A 14,689-nucleotide genomic window follows, 5' to 3' on the forward strand; every position below is an offset into this window, starting at 1 on the left:
TTCCATACATCTCACGATAATACATACATACATGTGTACGCATCTCTTTACTTTGCAACGCCAATCTTTCCACTGTCCGGTTTGGTCAACAATATTCCCAATATTCACGATACATGCATATTGGCTTTGCAGAGTGTTAAGAGGAAGCGGTAACTTTGTTAACCAAATGAAACTTATCCTTTCGCGTAAATTATGAGCCACTTTCGATATCAGCGTAATATCCGAATTTGCCTATTGTTATACAGATTCCCAAGTTCGTGCATATTGCTGGTTACATTTGCTAATATTCGATCCGTCTCGTTACGCATAATAGACAACGTGACTATCATACTGAAACGGAGGAATCGTTCGAACATTTAAACGGGGGCAACACACCGCGATTCACGTTACGTCGCGTACCATCGGAATGCAAACACTGCCAGTTACACCATTAGCACCGTTCGAGGACCGTTTTCAAATTCTATTTACATAATCGCGAAAACGGACGTCGCTTCGCCGATTCAAAAATCACGATTGGCTTCCGTTGCGTTATCGACGTGGACGGCCCCCGTCCAGAATACATTCGGTATTCTATGAATTAAATTTCATAAGTAAACTTATGGAACCGAACGCACAAACAGCTGTCACGAATACACAGTCACGGCTAACATTAGTGGAACACGGAGGCTGTTTGATTGTCTGCTTGCGCGGGGAACAATGGCCACCGACCAGGAGAGGAAGTTGAATCGCTTCGGACTGCTCCGCAAAGTACCGTCGACAATCGATACTCGGGTAGCATGTAAAAAAGGATCTACGTGAAAGTATTCCCGACTAATCGGCTGAAACTTGGACTGAAAACAAAGGTTTACTTAACTCAAACCTTCAAGCTTTTGATCTTGAGTATTCGGTCCATAGATATGTACATATGTACGTATACACATATATCACTTCCTGTGGCGCGGTGTACTTGATCGCGCAAGGCAATCGACGGCGGTCTATTCGTGGAAACTATACGCGCGCCTTCCGAAATCAAGTTAATCGAAGAGAAGCAATTTGTCCGAAAAGTACTGCGGCAACGGCAGTGACCGAATCAATACCGCAGCTCGTCGTGGCACGACCGAGCGACGGAGTCTGAAAGGCGAATTCGAGTTTTGCCGTTGCACGAACCGTCAATGAATAATCAAACGGGCCGGGATGATAACGTGCCAACCCTTTTGTCCTCGCCGAGACAGATTATTAAACCCTTAAGCGGTTGGAGCGATGGATACAGGGCGCATGTTCGGCCACGGAGTGGAACTGTTTGCGGAAAACAACGAGAAACCTCGGGGAGACCGAGTAAATTGCTTATTGGATAACCCTCCCTCCCCCTCTTACTCAGTCCCACCTTTTTTTCAGTTTGCTTGTAGACGAATTTGTTTCAAAGGCCAGTTTGATGCTACTGATCCTTTGAGTCCTAGCAGAGGTAATGTAGCAAGATAATTATTTTATTAGCCCTGATTTGGATCCTCGAGCGTTGCACGATTTCGACCAAATTGAATTTCCACCTTTGCCTAGGTCGTCTCTTTCCACTATCACCATTTACCCCTCTTTCAAGTATACGTATGTGCTTTTTAATTATCGCTTCTGTAACGTTTTTTTCTGCACGCCCTTCATTCTCGTCACGTTAGTCTCAAACAATTCCTTTTCATTTCCAAATTTGAATCTTAAACTTCACTCCCTACTTTCTCGCTTCAACTGCGGAGCGACAAGACGAAGTCTATACAATTACATCATCAATGAAAAACTAATATAAATACCATTGTTGTTTCAATTTTATGAATGTCTACGTTCAAGCCAAAGAAACTCTAATTGAAAGAAAATTTCCAATAATCGCGTCACATCGCTTTCAGCTTAGAGAAGAATAAAGATTTCGAAAATCGATACGACCGCAGAGGTAAAATTTCGTTGCATTAATTAAGTCTAAATTACGCGAACACTACGAACTCTAAAATAAAGTGGAATGATAATTTTTTTCTCAATTTTTCGTCAAATGTATCAGAATACCTACATCAGGCAGTTTCCTACCATTGGAAATTCCTAACCGAATTCGCGTGAATTCGTCGAAGACATCTTGCGTAATTTGCCTTCACGTAATTCGCGTGAGATAATTTAATTCTTAGGTTACACTGGCTGCATCCATTTCACAGCTGTTCTCCGTTTCGGCGGCCTTCCATCGCGGAATCTCAACGGCAAACAAAAGGATCGTATCCATTTCCGTAGATCCTAACTCGCGACATCCCCGTAGGGATATATTCTCTGTGTGTGTGGATCTACACTAGCACACCTTACAAGTGCATACTGCGTAATTCCGCTGTTTGTCAGTCAACCGAAACTCGCCGTTTTATTTAATTACAAACGCCGGAAACGCTTTCATCGTCGCCGGAAATGATAAATCACATTCATAAGCTACGCGTAATCGTGATAATTTTAGTAATTTCCAATGCACTTATACAATTACATGTAGCTTATAATTTCTATCACTGCACTAATTATACCTGTACGTGTACCTCCATCGTGTAACCTTCATTAAGGATTCTGCTTCAAATGAATGTTACCAAGTATTAGCTACAACGAGTCGCCCCATTCAATTTATCTACTTACCACATACAAACAACAACCACCACGTATACAGGTCTGTATTCCGTTCCAGGGGATGGAGTATAGCGTGCGGCGTTTCGTCGATAAACTTTAATCGAAACGCCCACGACACGAAATTTAACCGAACTCGTGGGGTGCTTAATCTTTGAAAATTTTGACCACGACGCTAATAAACGTCGCCGCCCAGGCGCACCGGGGCGAAAAGGTCCCCGCGTTCAAATTGGATGGGCGGGGCTGAAGGTCCTAGATACCAACCATCAGCCGCCATCTGCGAACCGTTGCTCGAACAATCCTGGAAACTACTGCAACTCGTGCAGAGGAAAGCCTGCAATCGTTTTACGTTCCAACACCTTAAAACGAAATTCTGCAAATTCTCCTTACCGTTGTGGAATTCTACCGTGTACTCTTTCTCCAGGTCTCGGTGTCCCGTCCCGTCTCGTACCTCCTTTCTTTATGTTACTTTTCATTTCACTCCACGCCCATGATCACAGTTATACACAGTAAACTGAAAAACGGAAAGAAAAATTTGTCTCGTGTCGTAGATATATGTATCCAACGTGATTCGAGCTTGAAATTACAATTATTCAAACCGCCTGTAAATTCACGAACGAGTATACAGTGATTGGCGTCGCAACGTCGCCCATTTTCGCGCGTGTTTTCTGCAGCAGCCACAAAACACAAGTTTAAGCCGACTGCAGGTGAGTCGAAGGTGGTGCGGAGAGGTTCGCGACCGCTAAATTCATGCCGGGGCTAATCAATGATGTATTTCCGCCAGCAGTGTGTGGCTTTCTACGAGCAACTCTGTCCTAGATATCTAAGCCCCGTGGCTACCGGAGAACGGGAGGGTTTCACGTTATTATTCGACCGGGGCGGGGGTTAACGGCAAGACACGCGCAAAGTGCCCGAGAATAATTACAGGTTCGCCATTGAATCTGGAATGCGCTAAACAACGCGGAAACGGCCGCATTGTGATTCGATGATTAATTCAATTTCGGTCTAATGCATACTGATCTACACGTGACCGTATGTTTCAGCTGTTTTAAACGTCCCGCGAATGATAAACGCACCCCCCTTGCACCATGTACCTAATTACTTCAGTCCATTTCACGAAACCACGTTCCACGAGGTAGCAAATCCTTTTATACGATAAGACTGTGCTGAATTGATAGAAATTACATACTCATTTCGACGGTACGGTATGTTAATGTTAATGTTTTCAAGTTTCTTACACGTAGGCGTGAACGGCGTCGGTTATTGTCGCTCGTTAACACGGACAATTATTAGCACGATGCAAACTTGTACGGTTTCGATTTTTTACCGTACACAGTTTATATATCGTTAACGCGCTCCTCTGAATACTGCACACGGTGATGTTATAGAAAATAAAGCAAACTATTCCGACCTCGTTAATTTCAATTTGTTAAGATGATATCACACATTTCGGTAATAATGTTCATTTCGTACAATTTATACCGTAATCTTTGCGAATATTCATACGTTTAAGGGAACGTTTAGTCCAGAACCGATTTCACTATGTACTATGGACCACGTACGAACAGGAAATTAGAAAAATTCATTTTCCGGATGTCCAGATATAAAACGATTTTACGGCATTCTTACTCCGAACTGAACGTACATCCTCGTAAAATAACTAATATTTATACGCAAATCGTAAAACTTCCGACCGATCTGAGACGCACGTCGTACACAAAGCCAAGTGCAGTGCGTAAAACTTTTGATTTTCAAGTATCCCGTCAAACATTTTCCCAACAAAAACACGCGCGGCGAACGAGTGATTCTCGCGAGATAAGGAGATTACAAGGGAAACTTACGGGAAGATAAAGTCGCGAGAAAAATTGACGGCAGTCTCTCATCGTGCTCCATCATTTGCAAACGCTTCACCAAACGTTCGAGGGTTCGAGCGTTCTGTTCAACGTGTGTGTTATTAACCTGCTATTTTTCGAGAAATAAAATTCTCTTGTACAAATTTCCGCAAGAAAAACAAAGTTAATAATCTTGACGAGTTAAATAGAGCGGGAAAAGAAGGAAAAAAAATTCAATTACGATGATTCGTTCCGTTTTCGTTGCAGATATTCAGCAGCGTCTTGGTCTGTTACCTTACGTGGCTACCGAGCATTTCAGGGGTGGAAAACATCACACGCGGAGTAGCGAGGCACCTGAGATCGATTGGATTCCCCGAGGGCAGTGGTATGGGGGTAAAGTGCTAAATAAATCATTAATTTTTCATCGACTAACAGCTATCTGTAATTATTAACTCAATATTAGTGTTCCGGTCTGTAATTCCAAAAGCTTGCGTTGTCGTAACTAGCACGCTTCTTTAAAAACAAAAACGATATCACGTCGAGAGAACGAATCGTTGCATGGAACTCGTTTCAACGACGTCGAAAGAATTGTTCTCACGTTTTCAGATATTCTTCGCGCTTGGAGTGCCCATTGATATTCCCAATAAATCGGTGCTATTTTCCCTGTACTTCGAGGCGAATTACGGTCTGCCCGGTGAATGGAATTCCAGTTATTACTTGGAGGAGCCGTATATCAAGAAACGTGGTCTGGATCGACGACTGGCGTACGATATTCTCACAAACAAATTAGAAAGGTAGATGAAACGGAGTTACTAAATGACCGTTCCTTCCGTAAGTAAATTTAACCAATTTAAAATACTGCAATAATTTAACAGCTTCGGATATTCCGGGAAGGGTTGCCTATTAAAAATGATCTGCGAAACAGCGAACGATCCTTTGACCAGGAACGGTGTAGTTGGCGATGTTCTGCAAATTTTATTCACGTTAGTACACGTATAATTAACGATACTTGAGAATCAAACCATACATATACCGTGTGATCATGGGCCGGCGATTTTTGTTGCAGACCATCTTCCTCGCAGGATGAAAATCTTCCAAGCGAAATCATCGCAGCCGAGTACACGAAAAACTGCTACAACTACAATAAGGAATGCCCTCAAAGTCCACTAGCCTTGATACGTCACTACGAACTTGACAGTAATAGTTGAAACAAAAAGGGTTCTCGGACTCTTCAATCGCAAGTTCATCTTTCTAAAAAATGTACAACGACTGTGTTCTATCAATGATGAAATTAATTCGATACTAAAATACATATTTGTGATATTTAGAATGTTTGTTTTCTGTTGCCCTACCTTTACAGTTATTACGTAATTTACGCCAACAACAGATTAATCAAGTCAAAGTACTTACGTAACACGAGAAAGAAGCTGCATTATAAATATTGTAGACTTCTAGTTGGTCCCAAAATTCGCAATTAAACTCGGTAGCTGTGTTTACACGTTGGTTGCACACGAAGAACAATAAATTACACAACAGAGAGTGGTAGTCACACTTAGGATTGTTAATAATCAGTACGATATTCAATTGAATTTCAGTAACGAAAAATGCGACTTTGAACAATCTTTTGTTTGCAAAAATTCACTGTAAATTTCAAGCTTGGCATTGTGCCTGATGCAAAATTAAAATGGCTGAAGTTCAACCGTTAAATTCCCGTTGAATTTCCGAACAGTTTGAGAACAAGCAACATATACAATGTCGAATTGCTTCACGAAATAAATGAAATGCCGGATTTTCTTGTTATAAGGATTCGATCTCTGTATTCACACTTAATTTGACAGTGACGATACATGAGCAATGCGGTGTACAACACCAGATAAGAGATCGGTATACACGGTGATTACTGTAAGCAAAAATTTCATCCGTCTTGCCTACTTGGAATTGAAATTTCAATAAATACGATTTACTGAATATATTTAACAAATTAAATTATTCGCTGAGAATTCAAATGCGTTTCGTCGTCGTCATCGTCGTAGTCGTACTGAATTTTCACGATTCAGTTAAAATATTATGTGTCCGTCCGACCCATGGACGGACAGGTGTGTAGATACATTCGTTCGAAGAAGTACAAATGTTCCGTTCACTGGTTTAAGGAAAAACCGAAGTTCTAGTTTGTTCGCTGAAACTGAAACTGATACTGATACTGAATCTAGTTGTATCTAACAGTGACACCGAATTTCCTCGGTAGGATTTCCCATGGATACACATTAAGTCTCAACTTTCTTAATCAGAACGGGCAGGTGTCTCTTTTCTTCCTCAATCTTGTGTCTCTGTTTGAGTTCCTGAAGATAGTGAGACACATTTTCATAAACGGCAAACGTGATTACGGTCGCTGGAGTCACTCTGGTTAGGTTCGCACTCAGACCCTTGTAAAAGCCATGCCACCCTTCAAATCTGCAATTAACCACCAGTAATACGCTTTCGTTATTTATTTCATCCTGGCGTATAGATTACGAAGAAGCTTATATGGTATTTTTTCATTCCCACCAAATACGTACGATTCTTGTCGTTTTTGAAAAGTTCAAACTCGGTGTTTAACAGAAATAATCGTACGTCACAATCGTACACGTGATACTTTGATGTTGAAAAACGGTAGAACATGTCGGGTTCTGTGATTTCATTAATTCTTTGCTTCGTTTTAGACCGGATCGCGACTCTCGCAATAATGTCAAAATAGAAACACAGAAAACAATTTTCTTAAACATTTAGACACGTTCATAAAATCAGAGAAGTGGATGAAGGAGTATTATATGTGTATGTATATCGTAAAATCCACAGGTTTCCAATTTCGCATTATTTATTTCTCGTCGAAATGATTTTTCATCACAGTGATATCTCCTGAATACAAATACAACTTAATACGTCCAAAAATCGTACTGCTGGTGGTTTCACAAATGATTCGTTTTATCGCGGTTACATTCGCCTATTATACGCAATCATACGCTCAAGCACACGTAAAGAGAGATTGAGATTATCCTCTCACATATCTTGACGAGCTAATATCTGCGGACCCGCCACAGCAATTAATTTACTCGTAAGTGTTCAAGAAACAACACACGTAAGGGCGCGAAACTATGCGAAATGTGGCCATCAAAGTTCGAAGGATTTATCCGAATAATTGATCGAAAACCTAGAATGTTGGTAATCCAGTGCTCACCACCAGTGTAAACATTTTTCTTTGATGTACGTATATATTCCCACCAGTGACTGTTACTGTTACTGCTACTGCGAAACACAAATTCCTCAAATATACGTTTTCAATGGAAATAAACAGTGTCCCAATAAACCTGCAGCTAATTAAACCGTGAAACAATCGTTAGAGCGTTGCTGTGTATTTATTAAGTCGTCCACGATTATTCCCTCAAAAATCCGTATAAATAAATTCGGCCTACTTATTAAAAGTTACAATGATATTAAGTTTTATTGCTACACTTCGATTGCTCCGAGTACCAGACTCTACAACGAACATTGCAACATTCATCTAACACAGTTGCCTCGAAACGAGGTACTTATTAAATCCATACAATAAATATAATGATGGCCCGGTGAACAATGTAATTGTAGACAATCATTACACTCCAACGCGAAACTCTTATCAGATATATTCCTGCCATGTGAGACTGGGTCGACACCGTGATGCGCCGATCACGCAAAGACATCAAAACTCTCTCATCACTTATCCTTGCTCACATACGTGTATCGATAATGCAAGCAGCGCACGTGTAATTCGTCGTTCATGCAATTACATAACCGTTTAAATTGTAAATTCAACTAATACACATTTTATTATCCGTCGGCCATCTTATAGAATAAATAGTATGTTTTACTAGTTATGGATTCACAATCGGATAAGAACATCAAAATAAAAATGTTCGTAATCAAAAAAAGAAAGAAAGAAATAATTATCTCTGCTAGTCAGAGCCATTGATTATAATTTCAGCCAGAAAGTAAATAACTGTGACGCGGGTCGCAATTTACGAATGCCAGCCCGAAAGATGATTACTATAATATGGAAATAAAATGGACACACATTGTCGAATAAATAAAACATATGCCGAAACGATTCCTACAGATTATCGATTATTACTACTTCAAAAATCACATCGAATAATGCAAGAGTATATGAAATAATACTTGCTTAGTAGGTGTGTATTTTCTCGTAATAACAAATTAAAATAACTGATCGTTAATATAAATCAATCGTCTTAGCTGGAACAGCACGAAGTAATGTATATTATATCAGAGATGATCTAAAATTCGTCGTGATAAAAAACATTGTATTGCAGTTCCTATATCCTTCGAAAATAAACTTAAATAAAAATATTAAAATTATATATCTATCTCTCGAGTCTCGAGACACTTGCAATTTGATAATTTCCATGACACATTATTATCAAGAACGATAAAAAATATTCTCACTAATATCCTTTCGTATGTTCCATGAATTATCTTTGCAAATGAATCCCCAGAAATATTGTCCGAGTTAATTGAAGAGCTGTAGACTTTAAAACCATCAAGTATCACAACGTTCACGATTTCGGAGAAAGATGTTACAAGTGTTGTGTAACAACCTTGGTATATACTTCTCAATTGACTTATGCCAATCTGAAATAAGGAACGGTGTGACGGAAGTGCATACTTCAATGCGACACAAGTACTCTTTCAACATTTGTACAAATGTATATGTACGAGAGTAACTGCATTTTTTCTAATAATACTGTTTCGTGTGTACCTTCGACTGGCAAAGGACATCAAAGATTCGAAATACAAGTCATGCTTGAAAAAGAGAAAAAAAAAAGAAAATAAAAGAATATGATTTGCTGATTACTTCTATTCAGTTAGTGGACCGTGGGGCTGGATAAATCCAATATCAAAGCATAACTCAATGCAGGTAAACTGTGAATATTTAAACGAAACCAATATGTTTTCTTTTTGATCTACAGTTAAAAAATTAGATTAGATTAATGTAATCTAAAAAGTCAATGAGATTTTGTAGGCACATTAGAAAGTGTTTCATATACTACGATAATTAAACAAATATTTGGTGTAACATGTATAAGGTATGGTGTTAAGCCTTTATAAAAACCCTTTATGCCTTCTGACCTCCATATCGCTCGCACGCATTCAATGCTGCCACTATAGTTATGATGATGGTCTTGAAGACGAGCTCGTACTACTTGATACGGATAGGTTGAAGCTGCAGCTATCAGTTTTGAAACTGCCGCAAAGAATATGTATTCCTCTGTGTTCTGCATGGAATATACAATATTGTTACTCGTAGACTGATCTCTACGTGAATCAAGTTAATCTTTTCGATGGATTGCTACTATACTTACCAATTTGGTGTCAATTGGAGAATTCAGATAACCATTGTACCAGTTTTTTAACTCTTCATACACCATAAACTGAATAGCACCATGTGAGACGCCAAACATTCCAGGAATAAAACCCTGAAAAATTTTTAAAAAACCGCGTATTAAAACCATGCTCATTTGTAAGATTGTGCATGTCTATCCTTTTCCGTATTCAATCTTGAGTTCACTGACCCGGTACAATCCATAGATCCCTTCTGTTCTGTAAATCTTTTTGATTGCGTCTGCTGTGCCTTTGTATCGAAGCCTTTCTGGAAGATTCTTATCGTCTCTATACTGCAAACACAAACGTGTCTTTACTACCCAAAGTGGATTGGTCATAAGTAAGGTAAGAATTCCAGCATCGGCTGCGGCGAACATATGCCACGAAGGACCCAAAGGTTTTTTAGTGTTTCCTCCTTGGATCCAACCTTTAATGGTGTTGTAGCTAAACAAGAGTAATTCTTATGTATTATAACTAATCAAACACGATGTTACGGATACGATGTTTCGATCTAACGATCAATAGAGGTTCTTACAAAAAAAAGTAGCAACCCCACGCACCGCCAGATCCTAAAACATTGGGTGTCACACCTTTGTAAAGTCCTTGCACACCCTCAGTCTTAACAATTTGTACGATCGCGCTTTTGAGGCCTTGGTATTGCGGACCACTGCGCGAATGACCATCCTGTACTGCAAGAAGAAAAAAATAAATAAAAACGGGTTCCCACATTTTGATTAATTGTTTAGTAGTATCATTGTCCAGAATTATGTCCCCTCTCCTGCTTTTACCTACTCACCACGAAACTAGCTGTATACATATATGTATATATATACATATACCATACATATACTTACGAAGAAGCCACTCGCGATAGACGAAATCTAATTGTTTTTTTCCCACTCCGTTTATCGTTTGCGAGTATGTATTTTATTTTTTTTATGTATTATTTTATTTTCAGTTACCGAGTCGATTATTCCTTTCAATCGAGAATTCAAACAAACGAAAGCGTATACGTGTCGTATAACTTTTCGTGAAGAGCAACAAAGAAACGATATCTATGTACAAAATATTCTCCGAACGCACGAGAGATTTATTAGGTACGATAAGATAATCCCCGTGCAATATACAATTTACAAATACTTTAGCGTATGTACAAATCGCAAATTTGCAAAATCTTTTAGCGGTACAACAAATAATACATATGCCTGTGCTCTATAGCGGAATTCAGGAGAATGTGGTAAATTTACATGCATTCAAGTACGCGAAAATAGCGCATTCACTCATAGAACACAAAATGTTGTGAACATTATGTTCATTTACGCATGGGACCCCGCAATTGCATACATCCATATGTATATACATATGCAAGTTTATATATATAGAAAGACTAGGTATCGGTATATATTATATGTATTTTAAGTAAGACGCTGGTGCAATTCGTGTGTCATCCGTCCGAAAATTTTAATAGAATTTCACTGCGTTTGTAAACGATATCAATGGGCGAGGGGACGCGTTAAAATTTTGGTCGTCGTTTAATATCACGTGCGTCTGACGCAATCCGCGGAATTTCTTGCGGTTTGGTGTACGGCCAACGAATTTTACGACGAAAATACGTCCACGAACGAGCCCTCTTTGGACACCCCCGTCATCTGTCTGACGTTGATAACAGAAGACTAAAAGTCTATAGCACAGATAGGTAAACTGGTGAAGTTGCTAATAAATATGTACATATATACATGCACACTACCTATTTATCTGTCACGAATAAGTAATTTCATGATACATTATCATTGTACTCATTGTATCATCCACGATCACCCACTGACCGCACTTAAACAACATTAAAAGGACGCATTATTCATGAAGCACATTCTGTTTAACATGAGTTTTGAAAATATTTCAACAGACAAATTGACGTCAACGAATATGAACGTCTCCTTGAATGGAATTAAATAAAATACGACCGAACGTTTGATGACGTATGTTCGTTACATCAAACACGCAATAGGAAGAAACAATAGAGAACAGTACCCATTGTCGGTATCGATGCACCATAGGTAAATACCTATATGTATGTATATATGTATACGACGCGTTACAAGTTTCAATTTCAAATTATCTTTGTCAGATCGAACAGGAATTTCTACTTCCCATGCTTAAACATGGTCGAAAGTCGGCGATCACTTTCTGTTTCATCTGAAGTCGTACAATCTCCGCGTTTAATTTGACCTGTCAAAACTAAGCAATTGCAGCTTCATTCGCTTATTAATCTACAGTCCTTAATACATACAGTTATTACTGTAATACACTCGGATACGAACTATTTTAAAATCCGATTAGAAGCTTCGCGATACAAGATAACTACGACTTAATAGTCAACCGCTGATACCATAATTTTAAATTTCAAACACTGTGAACGAAAAGTCCATGGCCAGTGTTTTTCCAACGGTCAAAAATACTTCTTGATTCTTCTCGATAACGCCACGTGCCTTTTTCAGTCCCCCCATGTCGCTCAATCCAATACGATCATCGACCCGGAACATCACTGAATCATACTTCAAGCACTCGGGCAACGACTACGTTTGTGAACTTGAATATGCAAATCCACACTGTCTGTACGTACTAAATAGCGTATATTTCTTCGCATGTGGTATGGATCTGAGGTCACGCTAAAAAACGTGTTAACAGTACGGGAACTTTCACTTTAAATACAGTCAAAAGGTAAACTTTTCCTTTCGGAAACATTATTTGTACCGTAATTTATATTGATCGAGTGTATGTATCGAATAACATGCAAAAATATCAATTTTGAGTTTAAGAATCTATACATTAAAAAGTTATTAAACAAAAAATACTACGAAATTTTCACGTATTTTGTAACCTTTAATGTGACCTACTCAACTCAAATCAGTATAATGCTTTAAAAACAAAAAACACAAAACAACACGGGTCATAATATATATTATACAAACACAGACCTATAACTCAAGTCTAACCAACTCACACCACTGTGTTTACAAATTTAAACGTGAAAGATGAACTCTACTCCTATCTTCTCCACAACCAATCATACGTAACAAGCACAATAATTGTCACAATAAAGTTTAAAAAATATATAAAATTTCGCAATCTTTCTCGCCTCATAACTTTTCAACGAAACGAATCCTAAACTCGCCATTGGTATCCTTAAACTTAACTCTGTACAACAATGTAGTATAGATTTTAACACAAAAGAAGAGACTAATAGAGAATTCACTTTTTAAGTTTTCAATTTCACGACAAGCAACGAAAAAAATGAATCGAAGCGAATGTAGTGCTGTAAGGTTTCATTTTAACAAAGAATGGTTTCACAACATATTCATGTTCATGTGTCAAATAATCTTAAATCAATACGTAATGCACCAGACACAAATACGTTAATGCTAACACTGATTCTCTTCTTTCCTCTTTCGAAATAATTTAAATTTAGTTCAACTGCTTTTACTACAACAATGTATGTATCTGACGTCAATGCATAGAGTTCATTAATCAAACAAAAAAAAAAACAAAGAAATAAAAAAGGGAATTTCCCGAAGTATCAATAATTTATTTCCACGAAGCTAATCGCAGTGGGTGGGGGGGGGGAGGGCAGGGGAACATTTAGTCGGTACTCTCCCGCGTTACAATTTGGTAGAACCAGTCAGGTTAGTTTTTCTCGATTGCTAATTAAGATGATAGCACGGAAAATGCAAGAAATGAGTCAGGCGGATGAATACGGACGAAATTCCCCATGTCCACGGATTGCGTCAGTAGTGTCAGTCAGTAGGAAAGACCACGTGTATCTCGAGAGGAAATCACTTATGTATGTATCTCAGTATATACCCGCCATTTGCATCGCACCGTTATTTCGGCGTTAGCGGCGATGTAGTCGACTCTTACCTGCGAACCTGGTCTTGATCAGATCCAACGGGTGCAGCATCAATGTTGAGATTACACCGCCTGATATACCGGCGACGAAATGCTCGTACTTCAAATGACTGAGCATGGGAGTCGTTGTGTTCCCCAGTGAACCATTGTTGGTCTTTATCGGCGACATTTTCTCTGTGACAAGCTGCTGCTGCTGCTGTTGCTCCTCGTTCGTTACCGATCCTTCAATGGAAAATCCAGTTGCATCCTTTGTAGCTTTAACAATACTCGACTCCACTCTTCGGCATATCTCTTGATCCGCGGCTGGCAGTGCGCTTGGTTCGACGACGATAGTGCGAGACACGATTGAAATTCCTCCGACCACAGTTTTTCCTTCCGTTTTGTCTCGCTCGCTCTTTTAAACGCTTACGCAACGCGACGGACCGTTACACATACCCATCACCATCGTACTGGGCAACCGTATGCAACTGACTGACTTACTGGATTAATCGTAATCGTGCCCTGGCCACTGTCTACCCCTCAAACATACCTGCCACCTGCCGGACGAATCCGCAACCGCCACCGCCACCTTTTCGCGGCAAATTCGATTCGAATTCAAATTTTCGCAAACGAAACAGATAGGCCGCGTTCAAATTAGCCCGCTCAAACGGTGTAGCGATTAACGAGATTTATTTTTCGTGGCAATCAGTGTAGTACTCCTTTCGTTTTAACATACCGTTCACTAATTATGATACGTGTAATAAATAAATTATTAAATATATGTATACATGTATGTATATTTATCGGGTGGACCGGTTGTGAATTTACATAAATCAATCATGGTAAAAAAATAAATCTAAGAACCAGCAATTAGTTTTATACATTTAAAAATATGAAATGTCACCTTTCCAATGTAATTTGTTCGTAAAACATTAAACGGCTTTTGCTTGATA

The 14,689-nt window shown here is 39.1% G+C and overlaps 2 protein-coding genes across 2 annotated transcripts; one reads left to right on the forward strand and one right to left on the reverse strand.

Moving 5' to 3' along the window:
* Positions 1-2,566: 2,566 nt before the first annotated feature.
* LOC107194412 lies at positions 2,567-5,680 on the forward strand. Its single transcript, XM_015584031.1, has 5 exons — positions 2,567-2,650; positions 4,707-4,832; positions 5,046-5,233; positions 5,315-5,422; positions 5,506-5,680. Exons 1-5 carry the CDS (start codon positions 2,567-2,569, stop codon positions 5,645-5,647), a joined length of 648 nt encoding a protein of 215 aa, XP_015439517.1. The 3' UTR covers positions 5,648-5,680.
* Positions 5,681-6,228: 548 nt separating this feature from the next.
* Positions 6,229-14,225, reverse strand: LOC107194417 (mitochondrial folate transporter/carrier). Its single transcript, XM_015584038.1, has 6 exons — positions 13,770-14,225; positions 10,387-10,540; positions 10,043-10,295; positions 9,833-9,946; positions 9,600-9,745; positions 6,229-6,890 (listed from the first exon to the last, which is right to left on the reverse strand). The coding sequence occupies exons 1-6, from the start codon at positions 13,924-13,926 to the stop codon at positions 6,704-6,706; spliced, it is 1,011 nt and encodes a 336-aa protein (XP_015439524.1). The 5' UTR covers positions 13,927-14,225; the 3' UTR covers positions 6,229-6,703.
* Positions 14,226-14,689: the final 464 nt, after the last annotated feature.

Source organism: Dufourea novaeangliae, unplaced genomic scaffold, assembly GCF_001272555.1.
Source record: "Dufourea novaeangliae isolate 0120121106 unplaced genomic scaffold, ASM127255v1 scaffold39, whole genome shotgun sequence".
NCBI lineage: Eukaryota > Metazoa > Arthropoda > Insecta > Hymenoptera > Halictidae > Dufourea > Dufourea novaeangliae.